The sequence below is a fragment of the Tetranychus urticae genome, chromosome 1, assembly GCF_039701765.1.
Source record: "Tetranychus urticae isolate SD_2017Ah chromosome 1, NJAU_TeUrti_SD_1.0, whole genome shotgun sequence".
Taxonomy (NCBI): Eukaryota; Metazoa; Arthropoda; class Arachnida; order Trombidiformes; family Tetranychidae; genus Tetranychus; species Tetranychus urticae.
The window spans coordinates 12,223,973-12,244,240 of record NC_142958.1 but is presented as its reverse complement, the minus strand read 5'-3'; the positions used below and the strand labels follow the sequence as shown (position 1 = coordinate 12,244,240).

Sequence of the window (20,268 nt, the reverse complement as noted above, 5' to 3'; positions counted from 1 at the left end):
TTGAATTTTCCTTATAATAAATTACTCGATGTCCATTGTGAAGGAAAAGGATTTCTTGGGCCATTCCATTCTTCTTATTCAAACGGTTTTCCCTTTTAGGATCGGGACAGGACGTTTGCTAAAGATATTAATTGTTCTTAGCTTATTATCAGTTTGACGCGATATAATTATTCCTAAATCCAGTTGATAAATCCCTTGATTGTCAATAACTAAACAATTTATTCCCAGTGATGCTTGGATCTTTATACATTATTGTTTATTTAGATATTATTATTTAATTTTATTACACTTGTTACTTTTGTTTACAAGCATAATATGGTTAGCACACAGTTTATTTTATTTGATTGGGATTTTGAACAGAGAAAAAGTAAAATTAATGAAAATAAATGAACACAAAAGTGTAGTTTCTGCACAAAAATGAGCCACAAAAAAGTTAATTACAAGCTGATTAAATGTTCCATTTAACACATTGACATCCTTATTAGAAGGCTTTTCAAAATGCATTCCCATCTATACACATAAATTATGTATTATTTTAATAAAACCAACAACAATAATTTTGTGATTGTAAAAATGTTTGTCAAAAGTAATCAATTCAAAAGGTCTCTTTGTAAGTATTATTATTATTATTTGATTTGGTCTTGTTAAACGAGAAGGAAAACAATTATTTGTTCTAGAAAATTGTGATTCACATTCTTGTATGTTTTTAGGATTATTTATCAGATAACCATCATGCTCATCTGATGATCCTCTGAATCGATTATTGGTTATTGTTATCATACAAGTTATCGTCATGATAATCATGAAAATTAATAGAAAAGCCAAAATTAAAATGAAACAACAGAAAAAAGGAACCAAAATAAGGTTTTGTTTTCCCAATGATATGGAGCCAATTTAGATGACTAATTAAATATAAAAATCTGCATATACTTTTAAATATATATTAGATGTAAGTATTTATATATTTAGGTGTATATTTGTGATTGAACAGATTCCTGATTTGCAACTGGCTGGGGCAATCAAATGAAAGGTGAACAATTAAGAAACTAATATTTATATTAATGGGAAATGACGAACAGAAAACGTCTTCACAATCAGCTTCTTCTCCCGGCTCCAGTTGGTTGATTCAGTTGATTGCTCAAAGTATCCATTATTTACGAAGCAAATCAAGAGCAGAAATAGTCAACAATTTGGTTTTGTAAATGGCAGTTTAATTGATTTCTTTATGTTTGCTTTTATTGTGTTGTATTTTTTGTTTAACAGGTAAGGCGATTATTATCTTTCTAGGTTGGTTTTTGCCCAATCTATTGATTTTGCTTTAGTTTGGTAATGTTTCAATGATTTGAGTTAACGGTGATGAGTATGATTAACATGGTGACAATAAAAACCGCCAAACCCGCTGGCTAATTTAACATCAAGTTTCTTTTTTTTCTTTAATCAATTGGAATTTTCTTGGTACTCGGAAGACCAGAGCCAATTCGCTCTATTTTGATGAAAGCGATGGAACCATGGATGAAATTAAATAATGATGCATTTGTATAATGGCGGTGATGATGATGATGTTAACTTTCATTGCAATTGTTTCCACAGGATAAAAAGTGTATAAGAGCATTTCAAGATTAATCAAATAAAGATTTGATTTTAAAGGAAAAATACCGAAAATGTTCAATGCACAAAATCATCTAGCTTTTTGAGTTTTACTTCTGATTGTATCCAAATCTGGCCAGCTTTCGTTGATTCTTGAGTGATTCCTGCACATCCAAACAGATTAATAGATTTGCTGACTAAACAAATTATAATTTTCATATATTTTATTCAGTCTTCACTGATATGTTTGTCATTTCATCAAGAAACAAGCAACGAGCAATTTAACACGGACAAGTTTTGGTTTGATTATTTGCTTGCAATCTTCACTTGGTTAGGTCTTTTCAAATGAGTTTTGTTAAGCTTGTTATTTTCACCTAAAATTGTTGACAGACACATTTAAGGATCTGTCATCTAAAAAGTATCAATCATAATCCAATGGATTCAGGTTCATTGGATTTTGGTCAATTAATCGAAGCAAAGGGCTAATTGTTTAAAGTTTGGTTAACTTTTGTTTTGCATTGGAATGTGCTCTGTTGATCAATGTGAATGATTAATTTTCTTGTGTGAATGAATGTGTATTGTGTATGTTTTGGGTGCCTTCCATGCATCAAGTTGATGATAGTGATGGTGTCAATCACGAAAAAATTAATGATGATAAACAGTTTAGTGATTCGCTTGGTGGTGACCAAAAGTTGCTTTTGAGATGAATAATGTAAAATGATGACTAGATGAGGTGAAGGTGAAGATGATTGAACAATGGTCACACAGTCAACCAGAAAGACAAGGATATAGATGAGGAGATCAAAAGGTTGACCAAAAGCCAAAATTGGCAGGCAAAATCAAGAATCAACCAGCCAATTGACAATCAACCATAAATCGTAAATTGAACTTGATTCTCCCCATAGTTGAAATTTTCGAGACCGCCAGGGTTTCTATAATTAGTTAACTCTAATTTCAATTTGTAGTTAAAAAAAACTAGAAAAAAAGCTAGCAGGACCAGCCTAAGACGAAAAAAAAAGCAGAACAAAATTAGCGTCGATATTCAATCAAGTAATAAAAAATCAATTCACATTCAAAATGGAAATATGAAGAGTGAAAGTTTGTCAGATTATTTATTCCCATCTCAATCAGACATCTTCATAGTTTCATCATTTTGATGTTGAATTTTCTCTGTTTAAATTGGACAAAAATTCACCTGTTGACCAGCTTTAGAAGGATCGCCACCATGTCCTTGACCTTCTCCTGGTGGTCCAGGCGGACGCCGTTGTTGAACAGCACTTTGAGTTGTCTTCAGAGCACTAAGGAAACGAATTGAGTGGAAAAATTAAAATGCTGATTGAAATAGTTGAACAATTTATAAATGATATAAAGTTATTACGTTTGTAAATCTTGAACTTGTTTGTTAAGAGCAAACTTTTCTTCCTCGGAAGCTTTCATAATTTGTAATAATCTTTCAAGTTCAGTTTGAGTTTGATTGGCTTCTTCTTTGGTCTTTTTCAGTTCATTTAATAATTTAGACTTTTCAGATTCAATGGCTTCCATTTTCTTTTTCATTTCAGCTAACATCTTGTCATTATTAGCTTGAGCAGCGTTAGCTTGTTGGCCTTGTTGCTGTTGTTGTTGAGCTGATTGTTTCATTGCGACTTCAAGCTGTTTCTCCATTTGATCGAGTTCAGCTTTTCTTTTAGACAGTTTTTGTTCCATCTCTTGTAAGCCTCGAGCTCGTTCATCCAACGATTTTTTCATTGCGGCCAGTTCGGTACTTTGTTGTTGTAATTGTTGCTGTTGCTGTTGTTGTTGGGCAGTTAATTGTTGCATTCCTTTTTGTTGTTGTTGCTTTGCCTGTTGTAAGCCTCTCTGTTTGAAAATAAATTAAACAAATATTATTTAATGATAAATTTGAGAAAAGTATTTAAGCGATTTTACCTCTTTGGCTTCCAACTCGTTGATTAATTTCTCGAGCTGATCTTGTAAGCGATCTCTTTCTTGCTTGAATGTCTTCATTTCTTCTTGCGCTCGGTCTAATTGTTTCCTTAATTGGGTAGCTTCTTGCATCCATTTCTGTGTTTCATTTCGTTGTCTCTCTAATTCACCTTTTAATTTATTCACTTCTTCCCCAATCTTCGGATCTGGTCCTTTGCTGTTGGCAGCAGCAACCGCTGCATTTGCAGTCTGTAATTGTTGATGCGATTGTTGAAGTTGACCAATCAATTTGGAATTTTCATTCTTCAATAGTCTCGACTGTTCAGATAATTTATTAATCTCCTGTTTTGATAGATCGACTTGTTTTTGGAAAGCTGTTATTGCTTCCAATGATTTTTCCAGTTTACTTCGCAATTCTTTATTCTCAGTCTCATATTTCCTGCATGAGGCTTCCATTTTTTTCATCTCTGCTTGTAAACCAGCAATTTGACTGTTATATCGATCAACCTCAGCCTTTGGTAAACCAGAAGGAGCACCTTTTTCCTTTTCTAATGACTCATAGGCATCAGCAAGCTCTTGTAATTCAATATGAAGTGAATCTCTTTCCTTCATTACAGCAGCTAATGAAGCTTCAGATTTCTCAAGTTGATCCTTTAATTTTTTAAATTCACTTTGCATTCGAACTTCTTGACCTTCTGATATCTTTTGAATGTATCCTTCAGCATCATCTAAATCTTGGCGAAGTCTTTCTACTTCCATCTTGAGACGATTATTCTCTGCTAGAGTTCTCTGTAAATCATCTTCTGATTTAGATAAAAGTTGTTTTAACCTGGAAACTTCGGCAGTTCCAACTTCAACTTGCTGTTGGTTTGCTTGTTGTTGATTTGTTTTTGTTTGCTGTTGGTTCGATGCTAAAGTTGACTTAGCTGTAGCTAAAGCATTTTGTAAAGATTTGACTTGTTCCGTTAAACTGTCTCTTTCCCGTTGTACCTTAGTTAATTCGGCTTGGTTACGTTCCATTTTATCACGAATCTTTTCGAATTCGATGATTGCTCTTTCAATTTCTTGTTTTTGTTTTGTTTCGGCAGCTTTGTATTTTTCAAGTCTAGAGCGCGCATTATCAAGCTCCTTTTGTAGCATTTCAATATCAATTTTATGCTTTTCTCTAAGCTCATTGAGCTGTTGCATTGTCTCACTTTTGGCTGTTGATCCGGCTGTTGACGAACTTGCTGCTTGAGCTGTAGTTCGTTCTCTTAATTGTTTCAAATCCAATTTTAGATTATCAATTTCTCTTAAACAACAATCACGTTCTTTTTGAACAGATTCAACTTCAGCTTGAGCCCGTTGAATATCAATCATCATTTTCTCCTTTTCATTATTGCTACGATCCAAATCTGCTTTACATTTTTCATATTTATCTCGGATTCGGTCAAGTTCAACACTAATACGATCAAACTCGTATTGAAACTTTTCATGAGCTGATTGGTATTTACTGGTCTGACTTTGATACCTTTCAAGATCAGCTGCAAGACGCTCTTTCTCTGCTAAAATGTTGTCCTTTTCAGCTTGAGCTTTCCTTAAATCGGCTTGTGCCCGCTCAATTTTTTCATAAGCCTTTTCTGTTTCAACTTGAAGACGAACTATTTCCTCTTGATGCTTTTCATGAGTGGTTTGAGTTTTACCAACTTGTGTTTGAATTCGGTTCATTTCCAGAGCCATCCTGTCAGCTTCGGTTACTGCTTTATCACGTTCCAAAGTCAATTTACGAACCTGTTCTTGAGATTTATCATATCTCTCTCTTAAAACTTCCAAGTCAGCGGTCAATTTTTCCACTTCAGTCTTTAACTTTTCTTCCATTTCTTTACTTCTCATGAGTTGACTATTAGTTCTTGCATATATTTCCTGGAGACCTTCAAATTCATTTTGAGCTTTCTTGTGTTCCTCTTTAACGGTACTTGCTGCTGCTTTTGCCTTGTCACATTCAATTGTTAATCGGCTAACTTCTGATTGTGATTGGTCCAAACGAGCTTGTAATTTGATAACTTCTCCTTGAGCTTTCTCAATTTTTTCCATCATCATTTCATGTTCAACTTTACCGATCTCTTTATCTTCTTGGGCCTTCTGTAGTTGAGTTGACAGTTTCTCCATCTTTTCACGAAGAAGAGTAACTTCAGTTTCAACTGTTTGATGCTCACGTTGATATCTTTCCACCTGGTGCTGAGCCTTTTCGAGTCTCTCCCGTGTTAATTCAACCTCACGTTGAGCTGATTCTTTTTCTTTCTGGTAGCGAGTTAATTGTGATTGAAGTGAATCAAATTTCTCTTTCAATATTTCCCACTCCTGGATCGCTTGTTCTTTTTCCTTCAAATATCGATTCATTTGACTTGTAGTACGATCATATTTTTCTTTCAATTTTTCGAGTTCAACCATAGATGTTTCTCTTTCCAATTGAAGTTTCTGTAATTTATTATCGACATCACCGTAATGTAACCTCAAGGATTCAACTTCACTTTGATATCTATCACGATCACTGGTTAATCGACGAAGTTCATTATTAACCTTGTCATACTTTTCTTGCAACCGATCATATTCAGCTTGACTTTTATCCAATGAAGCTTGTGCTTTCTCATATTGTAATTGAGTCTTTCCTAAAGTTGATTGAATCCTCTCCATGTCACTTCTTACTTTATCAGCCTCCGAATGAGCATTATCTCGTTCAATTTGACATCGAGCAATAAGTGACTGTATCTTTTCATGTTCTTCTTGTATAGATTCTCTTTCTGATTGAGCGTTTTCCAATTTAGCTTTCAATCTGTATATTTCTCCTTGAGATTTTTCCAATTTTTCTTGCAACTGATCCATATCAGCTCGAGATCGATCTTGTTCAGCTTGATTCATTCGAAGCTCGGCTTGAGCTCTTCTTAAATCACTTTTAGTTTTTTCCAATTGCTCAGTTAATTTTTCAATCTCCAGTTCACTAGCTTTGCTCATCCTAAGGGATGTTGTGTCTCGATCTCGATCTCTGTCCCAGTCTCGGTCTCTATCACGATCTCTGTCTCGGTCCCGATCTCTATCACGTTCGCGATCACGATCTCGATCTCGGTCTCTATCTCGTTCTCTTTCACGGTCCCGGTCTCGGTAAGGGCTAAAAATGAGAATTGAAAATTATATGAAAAGTTGAATGGAAAATTATAAATTGTAAAAGGTTAATACCTTGAGTATATTGATGAAGAGGTTCGATCTACATCGCGACCAAGTTTTTCAGTTTCTGAACGGAGTCTTTCATTTTCCAAGATGAGTCGAGCATTTTCAGTCCTTGCTCTCTCCCAGTCGCTTGTTTGCCGATACATTTCAGTTTGTAATTTGTCAAGTTCAGCTCTTGCTTTTCCTAGTTCCGACTGTGAAGTCTCCAACTTAATTTCAATTCTATCCTTTTCGGCAGCAGCTTTTTCCAGTCTCACCTTAACAGAGTTCGTGCAATAAAAGATATAAAACATAACAAAGAAAGTTAATCTCTTGTAAATAAAGTATGTTTACCCTTTATAAACCATTAAAGACAGATATTTTTAGCAAATAGATTTACCTGCAGTTTATCCATTTCTGCTTCAATAGCATGCAATTTCATTTTATGTTCAGCAATCTCTCTCTCATGCAATTCCCTTTCCTCGTTCCTTTCCGATTCAGCTCTATCTCGTTGTTCCTTCAATTGTGTTATCTGTTTATCTTTGTCACTAATTGCTTCCTCCAGGCTTGTCAAAGTACCTTCAGACGTTGAATGGTGAGCTTGCATTGATGAAAGACGATTACGAGCAATATCAAGTTGATTATCCTTTTCTTTCAACAGATCTTCCAAATTTTCAATCTGTAAGCAAACAAAGTAGTCAAATTAGTTTAATTAATACACAAAGAAGGATCAATCAATAAACGAAAAAAAACCATTTTCTCTATCAATATAAACTTGAATACAATTTTGAAAACATGAAAATGGAATTGTCAAGTTAAAAAATAGTCTTTATTGATTGAGCAAAAAGTTGGGTTATAATTACCTTTCGTAATAATACATTGATTTTACGATCTTTTATATCAAGGTGATCACGAAGCTCTTGAAGTTCTTGATTCAATTTATTACGATCCTGACTAGTTGCCATTGCATGTTGAGTTTTCTTTTCAATTAATTTGTTCTTTTCTTCCAATCTCATTCTTAATTCTTCAACCTGCAGTAAAAATAATGAATAAAGGTTACAATTTGATTTCAACAAGACGAGTCCAGAAAAAAGGCGACAAAAACGGCAAACTATTAATAGATGTTAATCTACTGCATACCGTTAGATGGACACATAAAACCAATTTGGATTGGGTAAAAATGAATAAACAAAGCTAATTGATTAACAAATGTATTAATTAACTTACATCAGATTGAAGCATATTATAATGTTCCTCTTTGGCACATAATGATTCCTTGAGAACAGCAATGTGTCGTTGATAATCTTGATGTTGCTCTTCAAGAGTCTTCATCTTTGCCCCCATCGCCAAGATTTCTTGATCTTTCTTATTCAATTCCATACGCATTTCCTCAATCTATTTCAATTGGAACATGTAAATTGTACAATTTGAATTAATTAAGATATAAAAAAAAGGTAATAAGAAAATAATGACAAAATGAATACAACAAACAATGAAAACTGTTGCCCTTTCAACTCACTATTGATGAAAGCTTTTTCAAGCTTTACACCAAAATCCTAAACCCTTTTATTATTGAGACAAAAGTAATAAATGTTTATAAATAGATGTTATATGATATGTTAATAAACTCTTGCCTATTCATTTTATTACAACCAAACAGTGAACTTCATCTGTATTATTACATATCTAAATTTGGGTCATAACCTGGTAAATTGGTTTTTAACCAACAGCAAAACCAGAAGTCATTACCGTGATTAACTTACAATGGACTGTAACTCGTGGTTGAATCAACCAACAATTTACTATCTATGGATACAATAATGAGTTGCAAGCTATAATATTATGGTTAAAACTTGCATATGAATGGCAACAAAATGAACGTGAGAATAACATTTACAAATGAAATTGTGAATAACATGGAGAAGGGAAAAAAAGAAGTAAAAATATAAATCAGTTTGGATGAAGGGAGTGAAAATGTTCATGTTCAGATAACTTGAAAATACACAGCAAAAGGAAAAGTAAATTACATCCAATTTTAATACATAAATAACCATTTATTGTTAACCCATTTGTTATCAAATTTTGAGCTTATTTCATGTTCATTTTTTGGTGTAAAAAGAACCAAAATGTTTTAATTACATGATCAAGAACTAAACATTTCAATTGAACACTAAAGATGAGATTATCAAGTTGTTTAGTTTATTGAGCAAAGTTGAATATAAAGCATTTCATCTCAAATATTGTACTTGAATTAATGAGGTAAACTTGATTAATGATTACTATTAACATGGTTGTCATAAGATGATCGTTTCTTCAAGAAGTGTCCTTATTTTGCTGTGTTTTCATCATGAAAAAGATCAATACATTTTGTGTCTTGTTTTATTCACTGTTGGAGTTAAATTGGCCAATAAATTATCACTCATTATATTAACAATATAATCGTCTATTTACACGAATAACATTGATAAATTATTTGGTTTCATTATTTTAACTCAACATTAATCCTTGTCAAGTATTTTGATCATGTTTTTACCGTTGTTTCTGTTTGTTTGTTTCATCTTCAAATCCCTTTTCAAAGTAACATTTTACAATAATAATATCAGTTGTAAAATGAGAATAACAATAATAATGTTTAGCTGAGAAGAAAATTATTATCTAATCTTACCTTGAGAATTTCCTTCTCCTTCGATTCCAACATTGTTTCCAAATGTCTCATTCGAGTTTCTAATTCAATATTTCGTGTTTTCAACCTTTCCATTTCAATTCTTTCTTCTTCGTACATTTTACCAGTTAATCCTTTACTTGACATTGCTTCCATTAGCTTTTTAATGCTCTCATCGCGAGCAGAAAGAGTTTGCTTTTGAGTTTCAATTCGCAATTCAAGTTCCTAAGTGATGAACAATAAAAACCATAATTACAGGTTAAGACAAACGTTTAACAAATATTTAACTTGAACTTCATTTGATCTTAAACGACCAAAGATTTGTGTTTAAAAATTTCGATTCAATTGATTGATTCCAAAGTGTTATTCAATGTCAATATAATTTTGGTCAATCAGAGCAATTTGAAGTTTGAAAATTTCATTTCAGAATCAAATTGAGTCGAAATTTAAAGTACAAAAGATTGACCTTTAAGGCTTGTTTTCAAACACGAATACAATATTTGAAGAAATGGTGAAAATTGAATTTACCTTGATTGTTTCCCTGAGAAGATAAATTTCTTTAGACATGTGTTCCTTTTCGTTGTAAAGAGCTTCCATGTGTTGTTGAACTTCTTGATCAGGATTCCTCATGTGAGTCAATCTCAATTCCTCTTCCAATTGGCGTATTAAAGCAGTTTGCTTCTGTTTCAGAATAAAATCCATGAAAATAATGTTAATTTATTGATGAACGACAAAATTAAAGGGAAACTTGTGAAAACAATATTTTGTATTGATTCATTGGATGTAACTTTTCCAGTTTCATGATTGATACAAAAGTGTCAATTTATTTGTCAAAAAAGTGTACCAATTGGCAATTAATTTTGGCCAGTTTTATCAAATGATTTCATGTTGACCAATGAGAAAATATAACAAAAATCATTTGTAATCAATAGTGAACGTTATAATTGATGTTGATGATAATGTTAATAGCAATATTTTATATCATTATCATTTTGGATAATTGAATGAGGAAGAAAAAAAAACAAAGTAAAATGAGATGAAACTTGAAGGGTCAGTTAATGGTCTCTAGTATTGGTAACAGTTTAAGGACAATTGCCAGGACCATAAATATCACCAGTTATCAGGTTTCATTATCGTAGTGATTAGCATTGAATACAGGGAAACCCCACAGATTGATATTCATTTTTGCACTACAAGTTTCAAAAGTTTATCGAACCGTAAATTATTTTGATGAAAATATTGATATTTTTCATGCTTTTTGCGCTTTCATGAGGAAAAAGTTGAAACATTTTCATCTATTGTTTATTAACTTGTCATTGAGATGTTGATTGTGATTGAATATGACATGATATGAACAGGAGATTTAATTAAAATTAATCTGTTCAAATGAGTTTATTTGCTTTTCGATTAAATTTTATTCGATTGTTGTAAAAGTTGCTCCAATTTCAAATGTTGTCTTAATAAAGAGGTTCATCGATAGCTTTTCAAATTGACTCAGTGACTTCTTGTGACAAGAAAAGCTCAACATTTTGAAATCATTACGATCAACTTGAAGAAAAGATAAATAAATATTTAGAATTGATATTATGATTCAACTGAAATAATATTATAATATTTCATGTATTATTATCATTTGATCGGATAAACCAAAAAGTTAGTTTATGTGAAGTGGAAATAGGAAAATACATTAACATAAATCCATAAATAAGTTGAAATTGTCTTACATTTATTCACTTTTTTCCATCAAATTATAATATTGATGTGAAGAAAATCAAAAACCGTATCAAAATTGAAAAACGACGTAAAAGTTACCATAAAAACTAATTAAAACTCAGATATTTTTGGACAGTTTGGAGTTTTTAGGAAAAAACTCCAAAAAAACTCCCAGATTTTGTGAAATATTTTCAACCTTTTTCTTTAAGAACTACAAGAGATAAGTTAAAATTGATTGTAATATCAATAATAGTCAACTGTTTAATGAATTGCAATTCAAAGTACAAATTGTTACACTCAAATGTCATTTAAGCAAAAAGCTAAAATTTTCTTGTAAATTTTGGATGAGATTAAACTGCCTTTCGATCAACAAAGTAACTGTCGAGTGAAGCTTTAGATTAAAATTGGAGAAGCGAAAATTTCGACCTTGATCGTCCAATGCGCAGAATTCAGATGTTTCATTTTCTTTGATAAACATTCTGAATTCTGAATTTCCTTTTGAATTGGGTTCTTTGTAAATGCATAGCTTTCCAGACTTGAGACTGTCGTCAATTTGCAGTCTGAAAGCTATCACATTTACGTTTCTAATTGAGTTTGGTTTTTGCATCAATTGAGATTGATCATTATTCTGATTAATTTTTTCATGCTGATGGTGCTTATTAATATATGAGAATAGAGAAGGAGTGAAAAGGATAAATAAATGTGACCTTAAAAGATGCCAATTTTACATTTCTCTTCATAGTCAATTCCATTCGCTTGCCAATGTTGATAGTAATTTTATCTTCATCAACTTTTCTCATGGTTTACTCAGTTTTTCAAGGAATCTGGGCTCAGACTATTATCAAGCAAAAGCATTGAGAAATGAAGGGAAAAGTAGGTCACTGTGATTCCAGGCAACTCCATGGAATGGAGTAAATATTAGAAAAGGTTAGTTCCTTAATAAAAGGCAAAGCTCTTGATTTTTTTCTTCATCTCGCTGTTCGTTCCAGAACAAGATAATCACAATTGGATTGTAACAGTTAATAGTTAACACTGCCATTGATATATTGATTGACCAATTGTTAGATTAACCTTTTACTAACTTCAAGAGATTGAAACAAATGGACGTTAACTTGACAGTCAAATAACCCTTAAATGCAGGGACTTTGCAAGTTAAGTTGAAAAATAAACTTGAATTTGCAGACCAACAATGAAATTGCAAATGATTAGATGTTTGATTGATCATCATTGACTGTCGACTTTTAGTTATGCAAAAATGCATGTTAACAGACGAATGTCTAGCAATTTGGTAGACAAATAATTCCATGTAATTAGATTAACTTGTGATAAGCTGAAATAATTCTGAATTGATAATGAATTTACTGTTAATGAAAGCTGCTTTTTCTGGTCTCTTTTTGCTCTCCTTTTCTACTTGAATTTTGTCTTCTTTCTGGTTAACAAGCAAATCAACAACATTGGAAATATTGATGGTAAAGATGAATAAAAGAATGAAGAGAGAGAGAGAATGATAATAATGACGATGATGATGAAAAGGAGGAAGAAGACAGAAAAAGAGTGAAAGAAAGAGTAAATTTGGATCGATATTTTCCAGGAAAAGAATCGATGTCAAGCTTATTGCGTATGCAATCGAGGAATACAAGTGACCCAGAAGAGGCAAAAAAGGAGCAAACATGGATGAACACACAACATGAATCTAAACTGAGGATGAAAAATATCAACTCAACTCGTTGCATAAAATGGCGGGAAATTATTTCCATTAGATAGTTTCAGCCTTTGGTATTGTATTACAGATCAATCATTGGATTCCAGTTTTCCTTCAAATTATAAGATTAAAAGCTTTTCCTTGACAGAAACAAAAGTAATGTCTTTAAATTTTAAGTCAATCCCAGATTCACTCCCAGAAAGTATTATTACTAAAGGTCTGATTGGCATCATTGGCTGTTCATCCAGACTGATAATAACACTGATTTTGAACATTCAATTGCATTCAAATGTCAATTTGCTAAATTAACCTCAGTTTCATCAAGATCACAAACTCAACAATACTTCAATGTTTAACTGATCCATTATGCATAGTTATGAAGATTAACAAAACCGATAATTTGTTTCTTATGTTGATTTGATCCTAGCATTTCAATTTCAAACTCAACAAAATCAGAGGTGGAACTAGACTTTCAAGTTTAATCAAACAATTCAATTGCATTATCGATTGCAATTACAAAATGATATTGCAAATGAGTGAAGTTGGTTTTATCCTAAAATTATAACAATTTTAATAATTTTATTCATTAAATAAAAATCTTTGATTTGACTCAATCTTTTTTGCTTTGGATTGGTCTGAATCGAGTGTCTGATCCAAATGTAATTTTGATGAAAGTTGTTAATAGCTATGATTAGACTTATGAAACTAGAAGAAATATTTAAAATAAAATGTCAGTCATGTTTGTCTTGTTTTGTCGATATAGTTATTAGAATTGAAACAATTATGATAGTGATGATGATTCCGTCAAACAGTTGATATTGAGAAGGAACACAAAAAAAATTAATAACATTACAAAAATGTGACCGAGAATTGAATCAACTAAGAGCATGTTTGTAACCTGAAAGAATAAGGGAAAAAAAGTTGATGTAATAATGTTCAGAATTGAATAACAACTATTCTGGGTCGATACAGTATAATAGCATTATGATATAATAATAAATTAAGAATCAACTGTTTTTGACTCTTTCACTCGACTTTTAATTTACTGTTGAACATTGTTATTTAAATTAACCTCTCGATATTATCATTATTCAAATGGCAATTTAACTTTGAACACCTCTAAGTGTTAATAAAAATTAGATCCAGTTTATGTACAAAAATGGCTTCAATTCAAGACAATCGATTGTCATTAAACAACCAAAGACGTAATTTTGAGTTTAAATTAAAAGATGCTAATAATAGAAATGAAACGATTCTTTGATTTTTAATAATTGATCAACACAATTATGCAAGATTATGCCGAAATGATTAATAAATAACTTTCGGTCGAAACTAAAATGTTTGAACAACTGTAACAATTAACTAAATTGAAACGATTACTGGTTTAAATGGATAATAACTTGAATGGTTTTCAAATTGTCGCAAAAACAATATTGACAAAATTGAGTTTTCACGCAACTTTCAGCAACTATTGAAAGACTGATCAATACTTGGTTATAATGAAAGTTAATTAGTGAATGTTAATTTATTAATGTCAATGGAAGATTAAACCTGTTGACAATTGAGCTGATAATTAATAGACAATGAAAGGATTCAAATGCAATACAAGTGGAACTGGCAGGGAATGACAATCTAACAATTGAATTGAAACAATAGTCAATGTTGACTATAAATTGATTGTGTGTTAATTAATCTAACTTAATTTTTCAAATTCAATCAAGATGAAAAGTAAATTATCAACAATGAAGGTGAATATAAAATGATCGTTCATGTTGGTTTTCTAGTTGATTAATTGGATTCGATTGTTAAATTGGCCTAAAGTTTCAATTGAATGTTGAAACGTTTGAATTGGTTGTGACTATTTTTCAGGATATTAACTATTGATTGAAATGAACAATTGAAACTTTGCGTTGGTCAAGTGAAAATGGATGAAACTATTAACAATACATGAATGGTAAATGATGATCAAGATGTATTTTTAGGGTTAAATCAATCTACAAGCAACACACACATTGAACATGATGATAAGAATCATCAGTCTCATCATAACCATCAACATGGAACTCATCCTTACCAGATAAAATGCTCATCTTTTCATCATTAACCAGCTTCCTCCTCCCACGTTTATTCATTGATAAACATTAGTATAAATCGGCAAATGAAAGGGAATGCTGAGTTATATCAAGTATAAAACATGACATTATACTTCTTTGAGAATCGTTAAGCAAAACAATAATTGATCAAACAGTAATACGGAAAAGAAAAAGAAAATTTCATGATAATTAAGAAGATTATCTTGAAATTTTGTATTACCAGGCTTGTGATATTAATCTGGGTTGAGAAGGTCAAGATTATTTGAGTAAAAAAGTACAGAAGGTTCAATTTGTATTGATTTTTGTACTTAAAGTTGAGAAAACCAGAAAACCAGGAAACCAGAAAATTTTAAAAAGGATTTGAAATGGAAACATTTACTTTTCTTAATCGCAATTTGGCATCAAATGATCGATGTTTAGTTGTTCTGGCAATAATGGATTGATTGACTATTGCAGGGAAATCGAGAAACAAACGAAACTCAAATACATGAGACAAGAATAAGTTGTTTGATCAAATTTCAGTGCTAAAGGATTAACAGTTGTTACTAAAAAGACACAATAGACACATTTATGCACAAATTGACACAAATTACTGCAGTTACTCCAAAACAAATGGTCAAAAACGGGTAAAAATAAACTTTTGTCAACTTTAGACTCTGTTAGTCTGTAGAGTTATAAAAACTGAATCCACCGGTGCGATTAAAAAATCTCTCTGATCAATAGTTCTCGAGAAAATCGAGGTCAAAGTTGAAACTTCGATTGGCATTTGTACAGTTGTGTGACCATATTTTTTTACAAAATTAATGTACTCATTACTAAGTTTCGATGGCCAATCTTAGAATGAACTTATTTTGAGAAAAAACATCTTCTGTTTTCTGTAAAAGAGATAAGTTCGAATTTGGCCTAAACCTGTCGCATTCGTTGACCATAAGATTTAGAGATCTGTAAGTTACTATTGTTCCAGAAAAATTAATTGTACAAATCATGAATCAAATATTTTTTCCAATTTATCTATAGTTCTCTTGATTTCGGCCATTGACCTAAAAACTTTGGACCTCGATATTTCGAGAATAGTGGCACCTACAACCACCATTTTTTGACCAAACGTTAGATTGTATTATGTGCTGCAATATTATATGACTGAATATTGAATAAAATTCAAGTTAATTCATTTAAGCATGAATATCCTTCTGACACATGAGATTTGTGATAAGAAAACCAGATAACAAGCTCAAAACTGGTAACATAAAAATACAATGCTGTAACTTTTTTCGTGGGATCTTGAATTATTTCATATTTCAGTATATTGTAATACATAATCCAGACTAATGTTCGGTCAAACAATGGTGATTGTGGGTGTTACCATTCCCGAAATACCGATGTTCAAAGTTTTTAGGTCAATGGCAAAAATCTAGAGAACTATTGATCGATCGGAAAAAATATTGAATTCTTAGTGTGTGTCAATAATTTTTATGCTCCGAAAATAAGTTTCAGTTCTCTAACTCAAATGGTCATTGAATGCGACAAGTTTAAGCGAAAATCGCACTTGATCTTTTTTACAGAAACAGAAAACTTTTTTTCTTATAATAAGTGCATTTTCTGGTTGATACTTGAAATATCAATCAGGGAAATGAAGTTTCATGAAAAAATCTGCTCCCTTAATTGTACAAATGGCGATCGAAGTTTCAACTTTGACCTAAATTTTCTCGAGAACTATTGATCAGAGAGATTTGTTAATCGCACCGGTGGACTCAGTTTTTATAACTCTACAGACTAACAGAGTCTAAAGTTGACAGAAGTTTATTTTTAACCGGGTTTGGCCATTTGTTTTGGAGTAACTCTGTCAATTTGTGCATAAATGTTACAATTGTGTTGATTGTGTCTTTTTAGTAACAACCAGGATTCATCCTTTGATTTTTAAGCAAAAAGAAGTGATTTGCGTTTCATTCAGATTGTTGATTTGAAACTGATGATGAAAATCACTGAATACTAAATTGTTCATTTCGTCAATTTATTCCCACATGAATTTTAAGTGCTTTAAGAAATAATTTGAAAAATTGCAGTTCACTTGAATAAAGCAATCCAAGTTGTAAACCTGAAAAGGATCATTCATTTTCACCCTGTAAAGTTTGTTTGTATTCACATGCATTGTATGTAATTCAATCAAATTAAAGCATCAACAATTGAAAACAGACTTTTTAATTCTCTAAAGATTTCATATCCACAATTTCCGATCAAACTATTCCTTTTCGGTAGACATTTTTCAGCATTTACTATGTACTCATCGTTTTGTTAAACATTGACTATGTGCTGTTGAAAACAATAAAATCTGATTAATATATTTTGATAATCCATAAATCATTGTTTTCGTGAAATAAAAACTGAGGGCGTTCAATTTGGCTTGGTTAATCGAATTGTGATCAACAATTGGAACAAAAAATGTTGATTAGATTTAAATTGAAACTACAAATTTTCATCTCTAAATGTGGGCATGAATATTGATAATAGGATTCCATGAAGCGTGGTTGGGTGAAATGCTAAACATGAGTCAATCCTTCAACAAGTTTGCTGAAAGATCAATAGGAATAACAATTTATTGCTAAATATTGATATTCATTTGTTGATTATATTTTGGAAAGTTGATTGATTACTTTAAATATACATCTAATCGATGAATCAATACTTTCAACTGCTCAAGAGAATGGATAATTTTAGTTATCATAAAGTGGATGCAACTAAATTATAATAATTTAAGGTAAATAATTTACCTGATTCTCTGAACGGAGTATCTTTAATTGATCATTTAACAGTGCATATTTGGCAGCCTCTTCCTTCCTCAAGGCTCTTTCCTTTTTCAATTCGGGTGACCAAAAGGTTTTGATTGAATGCATTGAAGATCCTAATTTTTGAGTAGTTGCATCTAATTCCCGCTTAAGACATGAATATTGACTTTGAAGTTCATTGAGACGAGCCTGTAGCTCCATGATGTATGAATCGCGTGAATAAGCGGGATTGGTTGATGCTGGATCAGCAAAACCAACTGTATGACCAGACATTCCCATTGACCGAGCACTGGGACCATCACGGTAGGGATCATCTAGTAAAGCATCTGATCGATCACGATAGCTTACTGGATCATCTCTCAGGTAGACTGAACGATCCAAAGATCGTTCACGGGTTCTCGAATGTCTTGTTGTCATGTCTAACCTATCAAGTGATCGCTCTCTTGGATCACGGGATAAATATGGATCACCAGGAACCCCACCACGGTCCATTAATGGATCTCTTTCCAGGGAATATGATGATCGTAATGGAACCCGACCTGAACGGCCGGGTCGACCAGAGCCTGATGTGGTTCCATGCATCATTGCTGTCTGAGGTCGAGTGTCCATGACAATAGGAGATCCTGGATCGTCGTAATAGGGAAACCCGTGACCGTAGGCTGAAGAGGTACTCAGTGAATGAGGTACACTATGGGGATCCGCTAAGCCACCTGGAACGGTTAGTGGACTATTGTTGCTGGATCGACTGATCCCGTAGGTATTGCGTCCTCTTCTAATGTTGATTGATGTGGGTGAATTTAAATTACGAGCAATTGGGCTTCCTCGGGTCGATGGAGGTTGTGAGATGGAAGTTGGGTGCATGTAAGGCTATGAGGAGGGTAAAAAAGGGAAATTGTGGGCGATATTGATGAGGATAGGGATGTAAAAGGGTAAAGTGAAAGGTAAATGGCAAAAATTGAAATTAACAAATTGCTAGTTGACGGCGACGAATTATTGTTTGGCTTTTTAGTTGCTTGGACCATGAGTTAGAGATAATCTCACCACCATTATATTGTTGAAATTTGACACCAAAAAGGAAAAATTAATACAATCCAAAAAATTTTAAATTATTGCCTGGTTCAAATTAGATGAGCATATTCCCTTTTAATCCAGTTATATTGATATTTTGATGCAAATTTCCACCTCTGCAGTTGATAATGATGGCTAATAATCTTGCAGCTAGAACAGTCTTGTAATCCATTAACAATTATCATGATATCCAATATGAAGTTAAACTTGGAGTGTATCTTTATTACAACAATTAATCAATATAACTAGGATGGCACTAATCACACAATAAACATACAGCCAGTAAAACAGGGATTGGTACAAATATGTCCATCAAACGGTAAATTTATTACAATTGAAGAAACAACCGAAGCAATAACCAAAGATATACTTGGAGGTAAAACTGGAGGTATAATTGACCATTCGTTTAACTATTTTTTATCTCGTAATATTAGCACACATTCAGATATTAATAATTTCCATGAACTTATAGATATTTGAGTAGATTATCAACAATCATAATGAAGGTTTAGTCTGTTAAAACTAGTGGTGATTGAAATAAAAACAGAAGATGAGATGTGAAGTATTCCTTTCTCTACAAGCTCATCCAATGTGTGTGTGTGTGGAGTTTGGAAGTGATGATTTACAGCTACATTGGTTACATCAAATGGTGATTGTACGGTGAGATGAAAAATGGTGATTAATAGTGAATCCAAGAATGTACTTTCATCAGCCACAGGAACACTTAATTACAAGAAAATAATTATAAATCAATAATAAAAAAGGAATACAAAATCATAGAGATTGAAAGTTAAAAGTAAACGAGAGGACAAAAAACGATTGGAGTTGTTATCGTATATGTTCAATTTATGTATACATTTACGCTGATTGAGAGGTAATCACATAGGTTAAATATAAATAAAAACTGTAGTATTAATAATAATTTAAATAAATGATGATATAAATTATCAACAGTAAATTACTAATAATAGAAATGATAATAATATTAATCACAATAGCAATGAGAAACTCAATTCAAGGCATGACAAAAAAGGGTTTCTTTTGTTGAAACAGAAACAGAAAGAGATAGAGAGAAGGAGAGAGAGAGAGAGAGACAAACGTTGCACTTTCAATCGTATTATAACCGTTTTATACTTGGTATGGTTTTTGATGAAGCCTCACACTTGAATTTAAAATATTCTTGGTTGTTTGGGTGTGAATTTGGTGATTATTGTTGTTACTGTTTGTTAATATATGATATTGACTAACAAGGGACTCTTAAACAGTTGTAATTTAAGAAGAAAATCATATGAATAGCAAAAATTAACTGTTTAGACATGGCATAACAACTAGTCTCTGGTGCAGCCAATTTTCACTTGTTCACACTTCAGGCTGTTGTTTTTATCTTATGGTCAAAATTTTTGGTAACAACTTGACAATTTGTGGGTTAAAAGTGGCTCCTTTTACAATCAATTATACTTTCGGTTAATCAGCAAACAAACAAACAGTACCACAGTGATTCTCATAATTCAACCAACAACTCTCCATGTCTCTTTCTGATCTGACTGAAGAGAT

The 20,268-nt window shown here is 32.1% G+C and overlaps 1 protein-coding gene across 1 annotated transcript; it reads right to left on the bottom strand.

Moving 5' to 3' along the window:
* Nucleotides 1-231: 231 nt before the first annotated feature.
* Nucleotides 232-19,695, bottom strand: brp (ELKS/RAB6-interacting/CAST family member bruchpilot). Its single transcript, XM_015927918.3, has 11 exons — nt 17,632-19,695; nt 9,884-10,036; nt 9,359-9,580; nt 7,921-8,088; nt 7,557-7,724; nt 7,094-7,372; nt 6,724-6,971; nt 3,514-6,655; nt 2,966-3,444; nt 2,783-2,885; nt 232-2,588 (listed from the first exon to the last, which is right to left on the bottom strand). The coding sequence occupies exons 1-11, from the start codon at nt 18,505-18,507 to the stop codon at nt 2,553-2,555; spliced, it is 5,874 nt and encodes a 1,957-aa protein (XP_015783404.2). The 5' UTR covers nt 18,508-19,695; the 3' UTR covers nt 232-2,552.
* Nucleotides 19,696-20,268: the final 573 nt, after the last annotated feature.

Excerpts from the sequence above, each read along its gene's own strand:
- brp (XM_015927918.3), bottom strand. The coding sequence starts at position 18,507 with ATGCACCCAACTTCCATCTCACAACCTCCATCGACCCGAGGAAGCCCA. Across the intron at positions 9,581-9,883 it reads TTCTCAGGGAAACAATCAAG|GAACTTGAATTGCGAATTGA; the intron begins GTAAATTCAATT and ends TTCATCACTTAG. Across the intron at positions 2,886-2,965 it reads CAAGTTCAAGATTTACAAAC|TGCTCTGAAGACAACTCAAA; the intron begins GTAATAACTTTA and ends TCGTTTCCTTAG.